Source organism: Aulonocara stuartgranti (genome assembly GCF_965226115.1).
Source record: "Aulonocara stuartgranti genome assembly, chromosome: 13".
Classification (NCBI taxonomy): Eukaryota; Metazoa; Chordata; class Actinopteri; order Cichliformes; family Cichlidae; genus Aulonocara; species Aulonocara stuartgranti.
The window spans coordinates 21,561,705-21,582,528 of NC_138949.1; the positions used below are offsets into that span (position 1 = coordinate 21,561,705).

General features: G+C 41.5%; 1 protein-coding gene across 2 annotated transcripts; it reads right to left on the reverse strand.

The window, feature by feature from the left end:
* Positions 1-1,441: 1,441 nt before the first annotated feature.
* On the reverse strand, positions 1,442-20,039 carry LOC309720093 (methylated-DNA--protein-cysteine methyltransferase-like). Of its 2 annotated transcripts, none has more exons than XM_082556677.1 (5): positions 19,923-20,039; positions 17,556-17,701; positions 8,614-8,774; positions 4,059-4,198; positions 1,442-1,597 (listed from the first exon to the last, which is right to left on the reverse strand). In XM_082556677.1, exons 1-5 carry the CDS (start codon positions 19,938-19,940, stop codon positions 1,469-1,471), a joined length of 594 nt encoding a protein of 197 aa, XP_082412803.1. In that variant the 5' UTR covers positions 19,941-20,039; the 3' UTR covers positions 1,442-1,468. The 2 variants fall into 2 exon arrangements, with proteins under 2 accessions (XP_082412803.1, XP_082412802.1); XM_082556676.1 differs by having other exon boundaries at positions 17,556-17,704; positions 19,923-20,037.
* Positions 20,040-20,824: the final 785 nt, after the last annotated feature.

Sequence of the window (20,824 nt, forward strand, 5' to 3'; positions counted from 1 at the left end):
GCTGCCTCAACATTTACGCTGCGATGGTGCTCCAATGGCAGAGTAAGTGAGTCCAGCAGCACGGCAAGACAGCCACACGGAGCTGATCGGATAAGAAATTCAAAAATGCAGCAAAGTTCAAATGTATTCAGTGAGAGGGCCACTTGAATTGGTTCTGCAAAGGTTAGAGCTGAGGTTATTTTTGGAGGGTGGATTATTAGGCTACCTGGGCTGAACAGAAGAGGAATAACTATGGGCAAGTAAGGGTCACTCTGGAGTTTCACCAGAGAGTGAGGAGAATCACGAATTTAAGGGGAAAAGGATAAACTGTCACTGTTACAAATATCACTGCGAGAAAACGCCGAAAATAAAACTAAAGGGCAAATTCAATTAAAGTAACAGATTTTTCTAAATGCACCTCCGCTGCTGCTGCCCTCTCCATATGGTGTTTTTTTTTTTAAGAAGGAAAAAAGATATCCCAAAGGGGTGAAATAACGTTGTGGTGAAATTTGTATTTTTTTAAAGAAAGGATATAAACATTTAAATTACAGTTTAAACGCTCAGGATGAATTCAAGGTTGAAATGTTGATTTCTGTTTCCCGTTCTGTACTGCCCTCTAATGGAAAACACCCCTCAGAAATAAAAAAGAAGGAGCTGTGACATACAGAGCAGCAGCAAGGAGAGAGACGTACAGCATAATTAATCATGAGCTGAACTGAGTGAATGCTACATGAAATCACTTTTTAAATTAAACGCAATTAAAATGATGAAAAGACGGGATTTTGTCAGTTTGAGACAGATTTATTTAAACATGTCTAACGCAACAAAAGTACAGTATAAAATGCATAGGACAACTCTCCACTCGAGGTGGATTATAAGGCGAGAGCAAACAATGAGATCTAAATGAAGACAAAACAAATGCCTCACTACAAAGCTTTGTAGCCGTAAAATTCAGAGCCTTTATCACTGGATGTTGAACAAAGCATTCACTTGGCAGGAAATTAAAAAACCAACGAGAGGTACAAAGACTAATTCTGCTTAGGAAAAAAAATAACAACAACAACAATGCAAGAGACATATTTTTAAGGGAATAATAATTCTTTAGAAAAACCATTCCAAGCACTATCTGGCAAACGCAACGGAGACCCACGGGAGCATATGTTTGTAATTCCTACTGTTCTCTGTTTAAGTTATTTTTGTACATTCTAATTCTGCAACAACTCTGTATCACATTAACTATGCAGCATCTCTATTCTTAGATTTAAAAAAAAAGGATTATAAACTGAATATTTACAAGTTACTCCAGTTGTTCCACGGTGTGTGCCAAGCAAGGAAAACTTTATGGCCCTGTTTTGTGTTCTGAAAAGAAAAGAAAAAAAAGAGACAAGAATAATAATAAAAAAAAACCCTGGCCTTGTGAGTGTGTATATATATATGTGTGTGTGTGCGTGTGTGCACTGACTGAAGGACAGTTGGGCTCTGTCATGCTTTAGCCTTCCCCTCCCTGCCTCTCATGGGTGAGCAGCCATTGTTTGAGATGGTTGCCCTTGCCGCTCATGTACGGCCCACTCTGTCCACTGCTAGAAATGACTCTGTGACAAGGAATGAGGAGAGGAACCTGGCACAGACAGAGAGAGAGACGGGGATTTAATAAACATGTGCAATTTTACAAATATTAGAATTTGTAGGACCAAGTCCCACTTTTAAAATGTGTTTTTTTAATAAAAAGTAACTACTTCATTTTTACATTTGGTCAGAATTATGGGGAAAAAAGGACATTTTTCACTAAACTTTAGAAATTTAAATACCTAAAAGCTATGATGTGGAGGAACAAAAAGTAATATATGAGTAAGACAGGAACGCAGATTAGACCGCTGGAAAAAAATCAAATACTTATTCTCAGGTTGACATTTATTGTCACAGCACCACAATAGTTGCAAGTGCTGATAGTAGATATGTATTATGTATGAAAGAATCTCTGATTTAGCACATAAACGATGTGACTTAAAAGTAACCAACGTGCAGGAAATATGAACTGCTTTTGTTTTTGTAGCACTTTTTATATTCATGCACTGCATGAAAACAAAGTGCCACACCAGAAGTGTCTGGTTTGATCCTGCACAAATCCACATTCAGGGTGATGGCTCAGTCTTTGGGTATAAATGTTTGTTACTCTTTAATAGTGAAAAGCAAAGAAGCAATCAAAAATTAATGGGCAAAAACACCAGCAGGATGAATATTCAATCGAGAGGGTGTCAACATTAAGATCTGATAACCCTGTGATCATTAAAAAGAGGAAGTCGGTGGAGCGTTTACTCTTGTTGCAGACGACTGCCAGGGGGGTCCCGAGTTCTTTGTAAACTAAATGGCTGGAGAAAGATTAAACAAGCAAGCCTAAAACACTTCGATCATTGTGAATTCAGAACAAGAAGAGTGGCAATGGTTGGGAATGAATCACAGCAATTATTTCTTTTAAAATATTCTTAATGTTGCCCTCATTTTGTTCTTGTTATACTAACCGGAAAGGCAACACAACCGTCGCTGCATTGCGACTGTATTTCTCCAATGTAACTGTGTTAGGCTGACGTGACGGTTGCACCTCCAGCCTTTTATATGAAAACTGAACAATCCATCATTAAACCCACTCCCATATCAACAGCAATAAAACTTTCCGAGCCCCAGATTAACCTTGCAGACAGAGAAATACTGCTCGAGTATTCAGATCAATACTGTTCCCCGGGTTTGGAGGGAGAGCAGGGTACCCTCAAGGCCTTCGGATCTGCCTCTTCACTTGGGGGGGAAAAGAGCACTACACCAGGCTTATCAATACTCAAATCCTGGTGAAGAAGAAGTGCCACAGAGAGGGGAGGATCGATTGAGCACACTGAGCTTTTCACAGCTGAAGCCTGAGTGGAGCAGTGCTACTGACAAGTAATTGACACTGACAATCTGACTCTGGATCTGAATCAGGAGCTGATGGCTCAGGCTCCCAGCCTCCTGGACGAGAGGAAAGAAATGTCTGTAAAACATACTGATGCTAAATCGGAGCGGTATTATACAGCCATCTAGCAGCAATGCCACTGGCTAATGCAATGTATAAAGTACACAGAGAATCCAGAGGACACTATTAATTAGTTTATCTACATTTTATTCTGGGTTATAAATTGAGCGCTCTCATTATAAATAACTTTTTGTCCCCACCCAACATCAATTACAACATGCTGGGAGACCCAGCACTAAGACGAGGATGCACACAAGCACATATGAGGGAGAACATCTCACTGGCTGCACTGCTGCTGTACAAGAAGTGCTCTCTGCCTCACAGAGCACACCGGTGGTGCCCACAGCACTACATGGGCAGAGTTAAACAGGCTTTGATCAAAGGGTTTGATCAAAAGAAGACACACCACTTGCCCTCTAGCCCTCCATTTTGTACACAGTGGATTCATGGGCAAAATGATGCAGGCCAGGTTTCTTACAAGAAGCGGAGATTTGCAGCGAACATCTACAGTAAAGACTTGAGAGAACAGGAACAAAAGGTGTGGGCTTAAAATTGTGCTGTAGGTAGACTTTCCCTCCTCAGCTGTGCTCAGAGGGAGGTGTTTATTTCGCCATCGCACGTACTCGAACACGCCTACAGTTTAGATTACATATCATGCATCGGGGAAAACTTTTTAAAATGCATTTTACTGGAAAACTTCAGTCGTGCACACGAGTTAGGAAACTAGGAGAGACAATACCTCACCAGGAAATGACCTCAAATGTGATCTTTGCCTATTTTATGTATTCTGTCATTTTTTCATGCATTTGTACAAAATGAATTACTACCCAATAAATATTATAGTTCACAGCAATCTGCTTCCACGTATTAATACAACATATAAACTAAGAATAATTTAAAATTACTTTTCTGTTAAAGGGCAAATTCACCGAAAAACTAATCATAATTAATCTTGCATGTGTTAAATATTGAAGTCGCTAATAAAGTTAAAAAAAAAAATACAAACCGTTACTTTACCTGTCTGACTAAATAAAGTAAGCAAGACAGAAGCCTGTCAATCAATGTCAACCATACTCACCGGATTCTTCCTCATAGCCCCTCCCACCGCCCGCACCGCTCTGGGGTTTCCCGCCATCTCGGCGAGGCGTTTGTATGAAACCGTCTTTCCGAACGTCACATCTCTCAGAAGTACCTGCAGCACGCGGCTGGTGAATGAATCTTTGCCAGAAAGCAAGAGGACGGAAGAGTGACAGAAAGACGGGAAAGGAGAAGGGGGGAAGAGAGAGTTCCTCATTTAATCAATCAAACTCAAACAGCCAGCCGAGAGGCTGATAACATGAAGGAACTTTAAACATGTGTTATATTTTTTTAAACTCTCTGCTGTTTTTAATTAAAAAGCCAACGTTTGACTCATTAATGCATTTTCACCTATTGGTGAACACTATAATGTCCATCCTGGCTCCCTACAATTCCATCTTTTTTCTTCTTTCCATCTTTACACTGCTCATTATGCACCTAAACACAGAGAAGTCCCTCAATTTGACCTTAGAACTAGTATTAACATGCTACAGAAGCTGACGTGAGAAAATTATTCCTATGGCAGAAAAATCTAGGTTATGCTTTGAAAGGTCACAGCTAAAATTAAAAAAGTTCGCTCCTTCATTTAAAAGGATTAAGAGAGGCCAAAAAGACTGCAAATCTGCTCCAGATTTTTAATAATAATAATTTGAATGTTGCACACCATTTGTGGCAGCGGGATGACTTTGAGGTTAATCAGACCAATTTGTCCTTTTAATTGCTTTCTATTCAGAGTAGATTCATTATATCATCTTCACTTAAATGGCAGAATTCTTCAAATCATCCACAGCTTAACCAACCACATTAACGGCTTTGATTTCATTAGCACTTTAGCAGTAGCATTATCTTTTCTTCTTTTTTTTTCTGGATTACCAGGCGGTGACTGAGAGGCATGTTTGTCTAGCTCTGATTGCTGAAGAAAAGTATTTGAGGCATCTCAAAAACCTTAAGACGCCGATGCACCGAGGTTGTGCAGAAAGCACAAAACACTCTTTTTCTGCACTGAGAACAAGATGAGGAACAATGGTCTCGTTATCAAGAGGGGGTGAATTTCTTCTAGTATATACATGTACTCAGTCATGAAAATTCAATTAGTGATCTCCCATTCTCTCTCATTTATATGGTCTAAGAGAGCACATGACAAGTGATCTATGTGAAATCCTTCTAAATTGGCATTGTGTGAAAACATGTCACACCCCTGTCTCTCTTCTACAGAGTGAACATCCTTTGCTCCCCAGGCTCCCTCGCTACCTTATAGTCACTCTCTGCTACACAAAGCCACGCGAACAAGGCAATTTGCCTAAACTGGGGGGAATAAGTGTAAAACCTAAAGGGGATACATTTGATTGATGCACACCCATGTGAGTTCTTTGTCTTGAACAAGGCCCGTAGGTACTGTTTAATAATTTTTCAGGTAATAATCACACTGTCAACGAGATGACGGGCTCTTATGCAGACAGACTTAATGTTATGAGGAGATGAGATACACCCCTGAAATTCCTTTCATGCATTACTCTCCCTCATAAAGCTCGGATTTGGCCACATGATGTGTGTGATACATAAGGATTTCGCTTTTGTCACCGGCGGGGTAGATGACAACTTGCCCAGACTGCAGCTACGACAAATCCACAGTGATGCAAACGTTATTGACAAACAACCAAAGTCACACCGGCAGACGCAGACGGGAACTTTAGCCTACAAACAGACCGAGCAACAAGCTATGGCGCTGTGTACACCTTTGACTAATCCTGAGCAGCTGTTTCTCCTGGAAGCTTTCACATCTCCTACAGTTCTGGACAAAAAGTGTCTGTACTTTTATCTGCAGGGCACAAAGGTTAAAGAACTTTGCCCTCATCAGTGGCTGTGACAGAGACTTCAGGCAGGTCACTCGAGGGGACCAGCAATGACTTGGAGAGCAGTCCCCTAGCCCCATACTTCATAAAGAGCCTAATACGGTGTGTCTGGGGTCAGGACCCTCTTTAGATCGAGGAGCACTGGTGTCAATTGTTTAAATAAAAGTTGAGAGGAACCACTTACATGTTTACAGACATCCCCATAATTATGTCACAGGTCATTACCTGCCATGAGGCCAGGTGACAGAGCCACTGCGGCTGCGATGGATTTACCCGGAGTAAAATCGAACACGTTCGGCAGTTATGATGGTATTGACATATATGATTGATTTGCTCATAATTCTGTGTATGGGAGCAATTTGAAAGCCAAAAAAAGGAAAACAATAAACTGAAATCCATCAGCCCTGCTAATGATAGATTTGGAGAGACGACTTCCAGCTGACAGTCACCTCGTACATGGTGGTGAGAATAAAAAGACAATAGTGGAAATGCAGCTACCTCATTATCCTTTGTGTCTAATGGGAGGGAAGACTTTGACTCCCAGTCAAAGTGTCTCTTGAGTCTTGAGGGATCCATACTTTTGAAGGCTGACGGGGTGCTGATGATTCTCTGATTATTCGATATTCTGAAAACGTTCATTTCCCTAATTCCTCTCCACATCACAGGGGCGAGTCCTGGTGAGTGTCTCATCTCGCCCTGCGCTGTGCACAGGGGGAGGTTCAGACTCCTGCAGGAACACAGTCATTTGGGCTTTGAAGAGCGCCCTTCCCCCCCTTTGCACGGCCCCCTCCCCGCACATTCCCCGCGCCGCTTACCGAGACTAAGATCCTCTCGTCTGTTACATATGGATGTATAATTAATGAGATAAGAATATGCATCGTTTTAAGAACCCACGTTGGTGTCTGTGTTTTTCTGAGGCAGCCAGCGCACATACACAGGCGCAAACACAAGCTAACTGAGCATAACGCACGCGAGCGCTCGCCATTCCCTTACCCCCGCCGACCAAACTTGCGTGTGATGTTGTGCATGACAACCAGTCGAGACGGTATAGAAAACTGCACCTTGCATCTCCTTTCATGTCACCTCTGTTTCTCAGGTATATCGTGACAGCTAATATGAAAAGTGGCTTGTTTTGTCAGAAATGTGTAAATAAACATGGCAACACTTCAAGTGAAGGTCACAACTCAATATTACATGACAAGTGCTGCGAGAGCGCTGTTGCGCTCAGGTTCTCCCACAAGATAACTGAGCAAACAAAAGTTGGTTGTCACAGATTGTAATGACCTGATTAAACTTGTATCTTTTTTTTTCCCAGGCAGGCAGAGGCTGCACGACTAGATCGAGGAGGAATTTTTACAGCAATAAGGCAAAAAGAAAAGATACTTAATATTTGTGAATCAACAAGCAAGAAAAAAAGAACCTTCCATTTCCCCCCCTGAAAAGACAAATACTCTTGATGCTCACATTTAACATTTTTATACTGGCATGGCCTATGGTTCTGACTACTGAGAGCAATCCAAGCCTAAACCCTGTATTTACGGAGCCCCAAAACAACAGGCGAGGGAGAGAGGTGGAACACAGCACAATCACCTATTCAGATCAGGTACTAATGAAGAATTCCATCTATCCTGAAATTTAATTAAAACCCCAAAGACTTCAGATGAGATGCGATTTGAAAGAGCCTGGGGCTGGTACACAAGCACTTGGTGGCGAAGGGAATCACACTGAAAGTTGATATCGTAATTGGTCCTGATGTATTTCTGCATTGCCTTTGCGGGAGCGTGGGACTCATAGCTGTATACAGGGTCTCGATGGAGTACCTGCTCATTGAAAATGCCATCACTCAAGCACTGCAGATCTGCATGAAATTAGAGAGCAACTAAGGCCTGATTGCAGGGGAAGAGAGGCACAATTGTTAAATGCATATATTAAAGTCATTTTTTTTCCTGTGTAGGTGTGCTTCTGTGTCTAAATGAGAGCTTCTGAAAATCTTTCAGTTAAAATGCGATGAGCATCTCAGTGTGACAAAGGAGCAGCCCGCAATTGTTTTGAAAACAAATTTCTGTTTACGATCTCAAAAATGAGTCGTCGGGCTACGATATTATTTATTTCCTCGAAACGAAACCACGGTTGGCAATCAAATATTCATTTTGTTTGCTTTTGTTTTCTTGTTTTCCTCTGCATCTTTAGTCGTTCGCCTCGCCGAAGCTACCGGTTGAAAGGACACTAATTGTCCATTTTTGGGGGGGTGCTTTCATTTCACTCACAGTAGGTGACTGATCAAGCCAACAATAAGCTCATTCAAACTTTACCACCATTCACATGTTCTCATTAAAAAAAAAAAAAAAAAAAAAAAAAAGCTTCCTGTCTGAAAATGTCAAGAGTGGAATTCGATCAGTTTCAAAGAATGTGCCAAGAATCATGGAAAAGCTTGCCAAGACTAACACGCGTGGTAAGAGCTGCCACAGATTACTGAACCAAGTTACAGCTCTGTGTTCTGTTCTCTCTCCTTTCACTCACCCACTCACTCACTTTTCCTCTGCTCTCGCTCTCTTCCTCGCACACTCGCTCTCGCTCTCTCTCTCAGCCATAAAATACTTCATTATAACACACTGAGCCAGTGAGTGTAAGTGATGTAACTGACAATTAAGAGTGAAAGCCTGATCCCAGTCATGGCTCTGCAAATATTTATCCATGACAGACCTCCTTGCAGGGCGGGGTGGTGAAAGCCAGGGAGCGGGAGACTCCCAGTGGTCTGCGGCTCACTGAAGTACGCCTGGAGCCATTCAACGCAGCGCTGCAACTCAGGGCTCGTTTCTGCCAGGCTATCGTTGACCACACAGCTCAGGGGGCCCCCGCTGCTCCTGTGAGGGATATAAGGCAGGATGGGGAGGTGAGGTGGGGATCAGAGGAGCAATCATAATACCCAATTCTTGCTTGAACAGTGCTAAATATGTCACAAGAGTGTAATAACATGCCACGAGTGACAAAGATGCAAGATGACATAATTTGCTGAGTGGAACTGAAGTTGTAAATTAAGACGTGTTTAAAATCTGAACTTGTACATTTTTGCATGTCGCTCGGCTTTGACGGATACCAGAGCTTTGGAAGACAGAATAAACCTCAGGAAGATAAAAAGGCAAAATCCAGAATTTTCTCAAGAGTAGATATAATAGAGTACGAAAGGGAAAAAAAGACAAAAAAAAAAACAACCGTCAGGTCATAAGAAACCGCTAACAGTTCGTTTCAAACTACTTTAAGGGAGAAAAAACGGTTTCTTAAAACAGAAAAGTAGCAGACAAAAGTTAAGAGCACAGCATTAACAACAGTTTCAACTCTGCTTGGGTCTAGTTTATAGTTCATGACAAGAATAAATGGATTTTTTTGGCCAGAGCGATGTTGGCCAGAAAAGCGCCGCACTTGGACATGCATCTTAGCTTGAGTAGATGCTTGGAGGAATTTGCCGACGGTTGAGTTGGCATCACTTAACAGCTGAATTTCTCTCTGCTGCTGACCACCCCCCAGGTCAATGCAAGCAGACTGACCCATATTTGACACTTAAAGACCCTACTGGGAAAGTCCTCTCTTAGCATGTGCATTACTCCAAAGTGGACCTCAAGCTGTGTTGTGGATCTAAAGCAGGCCCGCCAATTCCATTAACTGGTGTACAGGACTTATAAATAAATAATACCACCATTTAAGTGCCCCCTTTTTTCAAAATTGGCTTGTCCTGTACGGTATTAATAATAGACATTTACTTTGTTAAACACACAGACCGTCTCTCTCCTGCACGCCGTAACAGCGCGGCCCTAAAGTGTTTTTACACTTGTGCAGGTCACAGTTTGAGCTGCGTTTTATATTGGACATGTGAAGCTGAGGTTTACTGGAGTGTTATGACTGAGCAGGTCAGTTTTCAGAGAAACCACTCTGCTTGCTAGTTTGTGGCTGTGTGATAAAAATCTCCCGGGTGCCGTTTAACAGTGGGTGTAAATACAGTAAAAGGTGTAAATACTCTCATTTCTAAATAAACCACACAGCAGTTTATAGTTGAGTGGTGAAAACTTGGAAACCCACCAGCGGGTTCTGTGCTGAGACCCGCTCAAACAATGGCCATGGCTCATGGCAATCTCTGTCGGCATGGGTGAGTGCCCAGCCAGCCCCTACTTGTCATTGTCTCTCCTTTCTATCCCCTCCCTCCCCTCCCTCCCCCAGCTCTCCCTCCTCATTTCCCCCTCTCTATTGCTCTATCCTCCCACTCCAGCTCTTTTGGCTCCCCACCACCTACACCCCGACATACACACACACACACCATCCCCCAACTTCTCTTTCTCTCAGCAAGGATCTTCAGGCCACTGTTCCCTCTCTACACACCCTCAACCCCCCCACAACACGCATCCTCACACCACCACCTCCTCTGCCCCTCCACACCCTCTCTTTCTCTCCGAGAGGATGTTCCAGCCGCTGCACACTGACAGCTCGGGGATATTGTGTGTGGAAATGTTCCTGTTGGACCCGCAGGCCCTTACAATCTACCGGACAAAGGCTAGTGCACCTTTGCTTAAGGCTTGGCACCTTTGACCTTGTGCTTACACTTCAGACTTGTCACTGTGGCTAATTTTCCTCTCCTCCCAGCTTACGGATGCGCCCGTTTTTAAAAGGTGTTTGACTGATACAACATTGACAGTAGTAAAAGTTAATGCAATGCAGTACATGTTATGGCTGGCAAACAACAAGGAAATAAATAAATAAAAGGGGGGGAACAACATCAGTTGAGCTGAAGTCTGTCACCTCTAGGTGCAATGGGGGATTGTTTTTAAAAGAGCATGTGGGCAGTGGAGATGTAGCACTTGTGCTTGCAACATTTCCAGCCGCTTCAGTGAATCAGAAATCAGGCAGCATCATGTGATCTTTATGGAGTCCAGACTGGCACATTAGAAGCTGTGCCCTTCAAATGAGAGATTAGAGATGTCTAATAAATGTCGGACTAATTACAACAAAACTCTCCAAGGGGAAACAATCTTTATATTGTACTAAAGTAACTGCCAACGCTCTATGAAAACCAAGAATTATAATTAGCAGTGATTATAAAGAGTATTTTAATAAACGTGTGTAGCGAGTGTGTTGACGTTAGAACAAACAATTCAAATTGGGTTAAAGAAGAATTGTTATTTTATTATCTTTTGACTACATAAATCATATTTTTTTCCATGTCCTTCAGCCATTTACTATTTCATCACAGGTAAAGAAATCAGAAACTAATTCCAAACTAGCCGAGGATCTGCTGCACTAAAAAGAATATTTCCCTTGATAGAAGATTGCGATTTGAGAAATTTTCTAATATTGTGCTCCTGTCACAATCAATTTCCAATTACCATAAATCATTGTTGCGTAAAGTGGGACTCATTTGGAGTTCTACCCGTTTTCCAACTCTAATATAAAGAATGAATTGAGCATTTATACAATGTTGGAGGCTATTTTGTTCATCCTGGAAGAAACAATCAAAGGAGACAAAGGGAAAAAAAAAGAAAAGAATAGCTGACATTAAATTAGTCTTTTTCTGTATCTCTAGTTGCACAAGACTTCAGTAAGACTTTTTCTATCAGCTGCAGACGTAAGAATGAAACAGGTTAACCACAGAATCTAATTGAAAGGAATCTGGCGAAGGGTGTAATGGTATATTGCACTAAAAGGGGAAAAACTCAGAACTCATGCCTCCATCCTGTGAAGCGTGATGGCGCTCATCCTGACTCGATCGGCTGTCACTTTTGACACAGCCTGCCAGAGTTCTCCTTCACCGATCATGGGTAACATGGCGGGTCAGAGGATGAAATAGAAAAGGCCAAGAGCAGTCCAATATTTTCCTCAGCCTTATAGCTGCAGATACTTAACTCAGAGACGTCAAAGACTCAAGAGAGCATGAAAAAAGCCTAAAATGACTGTCTAAAAAGGGAAAAAAATACAGCATGTCTCTATGAATGTCAAGATCCTGATGGTCTCTGAGCCAAAGGCTGTGATACAATTGTAAGCCACTTGCTCAATGCAGCTCGTTCAACCATCGGAAGATCATTCAGATGCCTATCTAGGCAGTGCAGCACTAAACTCGAGAGCTTTTGAAGTGGGAAGCTGTTAGGAATGCTTCCTACTCTGTTCTGGGGTGCACGTTTTGTGCTCCGCTGTTTCAAAATAAAAACAACTGGGCCGGATAAACTGCTCTCTAGATATCCCGCAACTCTTATTAGTGAATGTCCGCCAAAGAGGCTGCAACACTCAATCCAATACATAAAGGTGGTGGTAAAATACTGCAGAGTAGGCAACAAAGCACACAACAATTAGGTCTTCTCCCAACTGGCTAGCCACAGGAGTCAGTGAAGGCATGTATTACCAGAGCCTTAACTCTTACTCCATTATGTAGTGTATCCACACCCCGACGCCGCAATGTTTATCTACAACAGACTACTGAGCAGTTTCAAATAGCGTTTTTAGCCTCTATTCTCAAGTGCCACAGTAAGAGACTCCAATTACCCGAATGGTAAGGAGCCAGTGAGGGAGGCATAAAGTACATTAGGGATCCCCTGTAACTGCAGGGACCTTTTAGAGCCTCAACTGAAGAGGGCCGGGAGACTGGGGGGACAGTGACCCTGCATGGATAGCCTCTGTCAAAATTTGACCACGTCAAGCACAAAGGCATTATGGGAATCCAGTGTCACCAAGTCCTAATTACTGTCTGTGTTCAGAGCAAATTACTGCCTTGTTCCTCTGATTAGCGAGGAGGCTAATCTTCACCTGTGTACGCCAGCACTGCTGAGGGCCCTTGAGTGTTAGCGCTTCGTCTTCTGTAATTTATTTTTAAATCAGTGCCCGCTCCCAAGAGTTTTGAGTGTTTTGTTGTGAACCGCTTACCATGATCCCCACCACCGCCCCCTCACCCCTAAATCCTTGACTAAATCCTTGTTTGGTGCCGCAGGAAGATAAGCAAGAACAACACTTGGGCATAATTGACTCGTACTCCTCTCCAAGATGTCAGAGCGGAATCATCTCTCTGCATATTGCCTTAGTATGTCACACACTGTACACTTCTGCATGTTGCAGATATAGAATCCAATCAAGTTCTAAAACAAACTAGCGCAACCCTTATGCTGGAAAAAGTTCCCGGTCGACAGCAGGGAAAGGGGAGGGAAACAAAAAAACTGCAGGAGCTGCTTTTAGCTGCATCTCCACAGTGAGCAGCAACTCTCATTCAACTCAAAACCTCACCCTGGAGGCTCCGCTTTAGAAACCACAACATTTGCAGATTTTCATCTGAGTGAATGTCAGTGTCTCGTCTGTGTGGGGCGGTTTACAGGTAGTGTGTTACACAGGTGTTGGTTTACACAGGAAATGGCACATGCAGCCTGATTGGGACGGTCCCGGGAGATGGAGGCATAAACATAGAGCACAGATGGGTCCAAGGGCCAGTGGGAGCAGCACCTTAATGAATACGCAGCTGAGTACTACACTTCACAACATGCAAAACAATATTCTAAGGCCGCAGCAAAAAATAGAACAAAAATCATCAGAATATCATTACACAATGAATTATTCATACCGTTTCTAAAGGGACTCCGTCAAAAAATCTCTCCTTGCTTTATTGATGATTTCATTCAATATCTCAGCAGTTCATGGTTTGTATGACAAAGCATTTTAGTTACAAATGTAAGCAGTTTATTTAGCACACAGCAGTGTCTATATATATGTATGTATGTATATATCTACATATCAAGCAAAATTATAATTTAAATGAACAAAATCCTACGTTAGATGAAATACACCATAGATGGAGAAGCGGAGAGAAAAATTACAGTGGAATAAAAAGAGTTGTTATATTTCCCGGTGTGTGAGCACATCATGTAAACAGGCCCCTCAGAATAAGGAACACATTTGCCATACTGCTATTCAGCGTGAACCAGGACATTGATTCACAACACTACATGAGTGTGAGAAGAAAAAAAAAACAAAAAACGATAAATGCATCACCTCAGATATTTCACACTAGCGTTGGTAGTGTGTAAAAGCTGTTGTGACAGCTTGGGTATTAGGGATAGATAGATGGAAAATGTCTGGATGCTTATGAATGCCAATGTGAGTGGGGTGGCAGATTTGACACAAAAACACTCCACCTCAGAACAATTAGGCTGTTCTCAGGCCCCATCCAGTGTTGTCAGTGATAATGGAAAGCTGTGAGGATAACTGGTGATAAATAGACTTTAACACCCTCCTCCTTAAGAGCAATGCAGTCCTGCAGTCCTCTCATATGCTTAACTAATCATGACCATGGCCAGCAAATTCATACAAAAGACTAATTACTGTTGTACTTCACTTCAGTCTCAAAGGCCTCTTATATAAGGACTTGGGGGTTCTCTTGCCTCTTTTCTCCTCTTGATGGGTATTTTTTTACAAGTAGGCCTCATGCTAGACAAAAGCGTTTAAAAATCGGTGATTGCTTTCATCCGCTTTAATTACATTCAGAAATGGCATTTCTGCCACATAATACACCCCTATTGTTTCAGAATTATCTGGCTTGGGGAGTAAAATCTACAATATTTGACGATGCTCCCGAGCTAAATCGCCTCTTGAAATTGAAATATGCAGCCGAAATACAAAATAAAAAGCCAGCCTTTGCTGCTGATATACTGGAAGCTCCTTGGCTTTCTCCAGAATGCTATTATTATGCATATCCAGGTAGAAAGTTAATTAACCCAAAGCTTAAGCTAATTATGGTAGCAGAATGCTATCAACCAAACGCTTTCAGTCAGACAGCTGTCCAGAATTTCATTTGCTAATCATTTGTCTTTTGCCGGAGCATATGGTACATTTCCCCGCTATCACAGCAACAACAAACAGATGAAAATCATTAACTAAAAACAATGTGCAATGTGAAAAATCAGACACAGATTTATAAGGCTTTGTGTCAGAGAAAAAAAACGGGGGGGGGGGGGGGGATTTATGGCCTGGGAAGTATAATGATAATTTTTGGTTTTAGCCACTTAGGATTTTAGGCAGATCACGTGACCCGAGTGTGCTGGGAATTCAGACGCACGAATATATTGTTTATATCTATATGCAAATGAGACAGAAGTGTTTATCCGTGTAAAATTAATTACAATTTTCTATAGGAGCATATGCGAAAAGATCTTGTTCCTAACAATTTTTAGCTCCTAGCACATTTTGTGCATGTTTTTACCAACACAATATTTTTTGTTGTTAAAAGTAGAAATCCCTCAGCTCTGAATTAAATCAATTATTTTCCAAAAAATGTTTCATGCATTATTTCAGTTTTTTTTTTTCTTTTTTCATAAAAACACATCACACTGGCTGTTAAAGGGTGATTGATATCAGCATTGCCTTGCAACATTATCAGGCAATAAAGGCTACTCAGGTTCTAATGCAACATGTCATACACAGGCTCCTGTAGTACATTTCTATTGAGGACCTCACAAGCTAAATTGCTTTTTTCCTGCTCCCCCACATCTCAGCCAGCTTGACAGACAAATTGATCAAAGCATTGTAAAATAATATGCTCACAAAATGTCTCGGGGCAGGAGTCCAGCCCTTTTTTTTCATTTTTCACCCTAATAAAAAAGTGCTCTATGATTTCCTCTGTATTATGTGTCTGTGCTCTGTGTGAAAGAGGCAAGAAGCATCATATTTCAGATAATAGTAATCTCCTGTAAACAAAATGCGTATCATTTTTCTGTGAACGCTGAGGCCATGCTAAAAACTAAAGGGGGGGGAAACTGGTTAACAGGGAGGCTGGTGCGTAGGGCCCCAACAGGGGTTGTTGAGATGTAATGAATTTGTTCATCTGATGGTGCCTTCAGGGCTGTCGTTAGACTGGCAGAGGAGGTTGATTTCAGGAAATGTTCCTAAGATCAGTTAGGAAGCAAAAGGGGCTTGAGACGTTTCTATTAGAAAGAGCTGACGGTCATGGTGTGTAAGCAATACTTCAAGGGCGTTTATGTAGCTATAATGGCATTTATCAATAACTATCTATCAATGCCACAAATGCTTCTGTTGCTGGCCCAGCTGTTCAACGCCAAGCAATAGTGAAGTCTGAGAAACGCAGGAGGCAAACGCGGCCGTGTAAGCCTTCAAAGCTCTGGCTCGTTGGCAAATATCTGCTATAGGTCTGAGTTTATGCTATGAATGGACATTATCTATTTCCCATATCTAAAATATGCTCTTAGAGATCATTTATCACAGTGACTTTCTAAGCCTGTACCACAACACATCCGAAGCTGGAAAGAGCCTTGTTTAGTATGTCATAAATAAATCAATAGAAATGGCTGATCTGAACTATTACTGCTACAGGCGGGCTTTGGTGAGATCTACATGTAAAGCCGGTTGCAAAGATAAGCCTGTATTTTGTCACTTTATCTCGCCTCCCTTAATGCCTGTTTACATTGCGTTACTACATATATCTAAGGTGGCTCTAGTTTCCCTGTCCTGTGACAATAACAATATATTCAACCGGTTGAGATAAAATCTAAACATTTTTACTAGTAATTTTTTCTTGGGTGGGGGTGGTGGGAGGCTCACACCTTTGCAAACATACAGCGATGTGATCAGAGCTTCACTTATGACCGACATAGCAAATGATATTAAAGTGAGAAATGATCTAGTGATGCGAATCATTAAATTCATTTGCATATTCCTACTGAACCTGAACACACAAATTAAACCCTGTTCACAAGGAGACGGAGAAAGGTGCTTGTGCATGGTTACAGGACATCTTCCATAATCAAAATTCCATATTATTAATTTTCTCACTTCAACTCATTAACAACAAGTGGAATGTTTTTTACTGCTTGATGAATTTTAGGAAATAGCAGACAGTCGAGAAGGAAACACATGTTGAGGTATAATATACAAGGTCATTAATGGGTTTCCATAAATTAGAATTTGAACATACATTTTCAAAAGGATAACTTCCTATCCGGGTGCATTTGGAAATCGTTTAATTTCCCCGACCATTCAAGTTTATCAAATGCGAATCTGCGATACATGGATATTTAATTTCAATCTAATCAAAACTAATCTGAGCTGTAGGATATGGACCTGTAAAAATAAGGAAGAGGCACTTATTAATGCTGCCTTTAATCAGTTTCAATCGCTTCAGTAAGACTGTCAACGTTCCTGACACTTTTGAGGGATGGGCAGGCCGAGAAATGCAATCACATATTACATTTCTGAGTGTCAGTCGACACTCAGAACTACTGCATACAACTTGAAGGAAACATAAATAAACAGGAGAGAACAGTCCATGCTCCCCGTGGCCTTTGCTGACCCTACAGACATCAGTTCTAATCAACTCCCTTGTGGGTAATAAACAAGTTATTTTTCTGAAATTTCAAATATACTGCAGGAAGAATCACAACCACATGCCATCAGAAATCTAATTTCAAGCCCAACTGTATTCTAGTGCCCCTCATATTTCTAGTGCCTGCTCATATTTGCCCAACTTTCTCCAGGATATTTCTTGTGGGATCTACAAAAATGCCCTGCTTCCAATGAGGAATGGTGGCACTCCATCACAGGAGTGGATTCTGTCTGCCTGTAAATTTCACACCTTTGTTTATCACGTCACCAGCCCGGCTGTTGTACAGTACCTTTCAGCAGGTGCGACATCCATTAGGATCTGGATGGTGTGCACACCATTCTCACATCCACTGACTTGGATCGTCCCCAGGGGGCTCAGCAATGAGATGGTCTTCTGAGTGCACTGGCTCTCCCCCTGCTTCTTCATCTTGCTGCCCTGCTGAGGAAGTACAAATTACACTACGTTCATTGACATATTCATGTGGCAACTTTCACAATTTCCCACACATATTTGCATTGAATGATCTATTGAAAACCTAGCGGGCCACCAACGGAAGATGACTTACATATTTGAACACCTTGCCTCCAAACAATGTCATGATGTGACTTGATCCCCACATTACTATCCAATATTTCTTCTGTGTATGGAAAAGAATACGCCTATCTAACCAATAAATCGCCCATTTTTTCCCCTCTTTCTGTTCTATATATCACATAAATGAGAAAAACAATGCAGTCTGTTCCCTTGTCTGGTGGGGGATTCCCAAGATAGCTCGACATTATTTTCAATCCGTCATTTTTGGTTGATGGCCGGGATGTTTTTCTAGCATTAAATTTGTTCCTTAGGGTGCAACTCCGATGGGATTCTGGTTTCCAGCCCTTAACAACAGCAAAAACGTGCAGCTTTTCTGACGACTGAGATGGATACTGGCAATAACCAGACAGCAGTTCCTTTTTTATTTTTACTTTGAGGGAAGGAGAGATGATTGACTATGTTATATGTGAGTTTTTGAGAGATGGGGGTTATAATAAATAAAGGTCACATTGATTGTAAGTTTCAAACAAGTAACCTTTCCTTCCCAGAACGATGATCTGAAAAGTTTAAAGTGCACAAATGCAATATCTCCATTTTTGCTTTCAATATTACACATACCACGTGTTTTTAAATGGTTAACTCGCACGTGTGTGTACATTGATGGGAGCTGTGCACTGCTTTGACTAGACTTTATTTTCATTATGAATTATTATTTGTTGCATTTAATTAAAATAAAAATGACACATGACAATTAAAGTTTCAAGACAGACTATAAAGAGGGAATGATATTAAAAAAGGAATAACAAATTTTTTTTAATGACTAACTAATTGTTTTAATTTTTGCAGGCCTGGCATATTGACAGATGTGAAACTCTTTCTCTGCTAAACTGACTTTTATAACATTTTTAAGTCCCATAATCAAATTTTCAATGCTCACCACGTGAAATCTTCTGCACTAGTTATTTAAGGAAGCAACAAAACAAACTACAGATGAAACAATTAACCACAACTGGTAACTACTTCAATAATTAATCCTTTTATTTGATTTTTTTTTTTTTACTAAAAATAAAAGTATTAAGAGCACTTTCTTCTTTCCTTTGTCTTCATTGCTCGTAAACTGAATTTTGGGGAGCTGTGGAGTGGAGAAAATGACACCTTGAGCTTCAGAAAATTACAGACTGTTTAATAAAACAATAATCACAAGCTGTAGCCCTTAAACAAAGCAAAACAAAAACACTTCACTGCTCATTGCACACTCTACTTTTAATTTAAGAATGGATATCTTTTATTTTTAGATTACTCCCGTATCCACCCCCCCATCCGCACTTCACACACGCATACTACCAACACCACCACCACCACCACCACATCTGTCATGGTATGTGATCACAAATGCGTCTGCTTCAACTTTCTTGTTTCTACTCTTGCAGCTCTCACTGTATTCATCAGGGGTTTGCCTGAACTGACAATAAAGGCGAGAAATTTTCTGAGCCAAACAATGGTACAGTGCACTTTGGATAAGCGCTGCACACACTCCGTGCCATTTAGCAAGATGGTAATAGACTCATAGATAGAATAATGGACTTTGGCAATAATGGCCTTGGCTAATAGTCTGCGCTGATTAAAAATAATGCTATCATGTTTGTTCTGTGCCGTTTTCGGTGCAGTAGAGTAGTCTAAGTGAGTGCCTGGGTGTTTACCCAGCTCTTCACGGTGAGGAACAACAAACAATAAGCAGATTGTGTTGTTAAAAAGAAAAAAAAATCACTGGCGGCATCCTCATGCTCGTCAATCATTTGACTCGTTTCTCATTAGACTAGTTCCTGGTCAAACCTGCGTGATTAATTGAGTAGAAAGCGCCCCGTGACTGCGCAGGTGTAAAAATGCAACATGTGTCCTTAATGTGCTGTTTCAGATGACGGCTCCTTGGGTGAGTATCTGTTTTAATGTAAAAATATACCTATCATAATAATGAAATAAACAAGCGAGAGTTCGTGTCTGAAAGGCGTATTAGCAAACGCTAGCCCTCGTTAGCTTAAGCGTACGCGTACTTTCAGCTTTGTGTATGTTGTTAGCTTGTGTTAGAGAAAGTTTAACGCTGTAAATTAACGCCGGTGCTTACAAATTTAACCGTGTGCATCCAAACGGTGTCTCTGCGATGCCCACTCCTCTTCCCCCCTCTGCAAAACACATGTCAAAGCAGAACTCTTCCTGTTTCTCAAGGCAGCGTGGTCAAGCCGACCAATCACGAGAGGCAAAAGTCCGCTCTCGCTCTGTAATTGGTCCAGAGAAAGTCTCCGCTCCTCCCCTTTGCCAGGGACAGACTTAAGAAGAAGGCTTTTCTAATAGGTCTCAAGTTGGGATTTGGGGTCCTTCAGGGGGTCCCCAGTACGCCGAAGACTAGTAATGGTAGTGATTTAGATATTTGGTTTGCTTGATGTTTTTACAGCAGGAAAAAATATGATAATGCATATTTTGAGCATTAATTTCAAACACTGTTATCTTTCCACTTATTGCTGAGACATTTATCCAATTCTGCATCTCCTGTGACAGCTTCTCAGTGAGGTCTTTAGGGTCTCAAGCGTAATGTTTGTGGATAAAAAAACACCTATGTGACTGCAGCAACCAATAACACCTTATGTATTACCAACTAATAAAGTCAGTATTATGAACAACACATGGGGCAGCACTCAATCCTTTTATTAGAGTTTTTATGCCGTTTAAAGGAGAGGGGGGTTGCCTTATGTTGCCTGGAGCAGTCATAGATTAAGTGGAAGCTTATATTTCAGTCATTATGACCAAGTGTGTGGCATCAGTCACGCATTTTTCTTTTCTTCTGTCTGTTGTCCTTTGCAGCTTTATTTTTTTGTTTCTGTGATGCCTTCAGCTCTCTGCATGCCTCCGTTTGGAATGTGTAGGCCGGCATGGGCCTGTGGCCCACACCCCATCTCAGCGGTGAGGGTGGGAGCGGGGGAGAAAACGCCACCCCTGCAGAGACCATTTTGAAATCTGTGAGGATTTCCG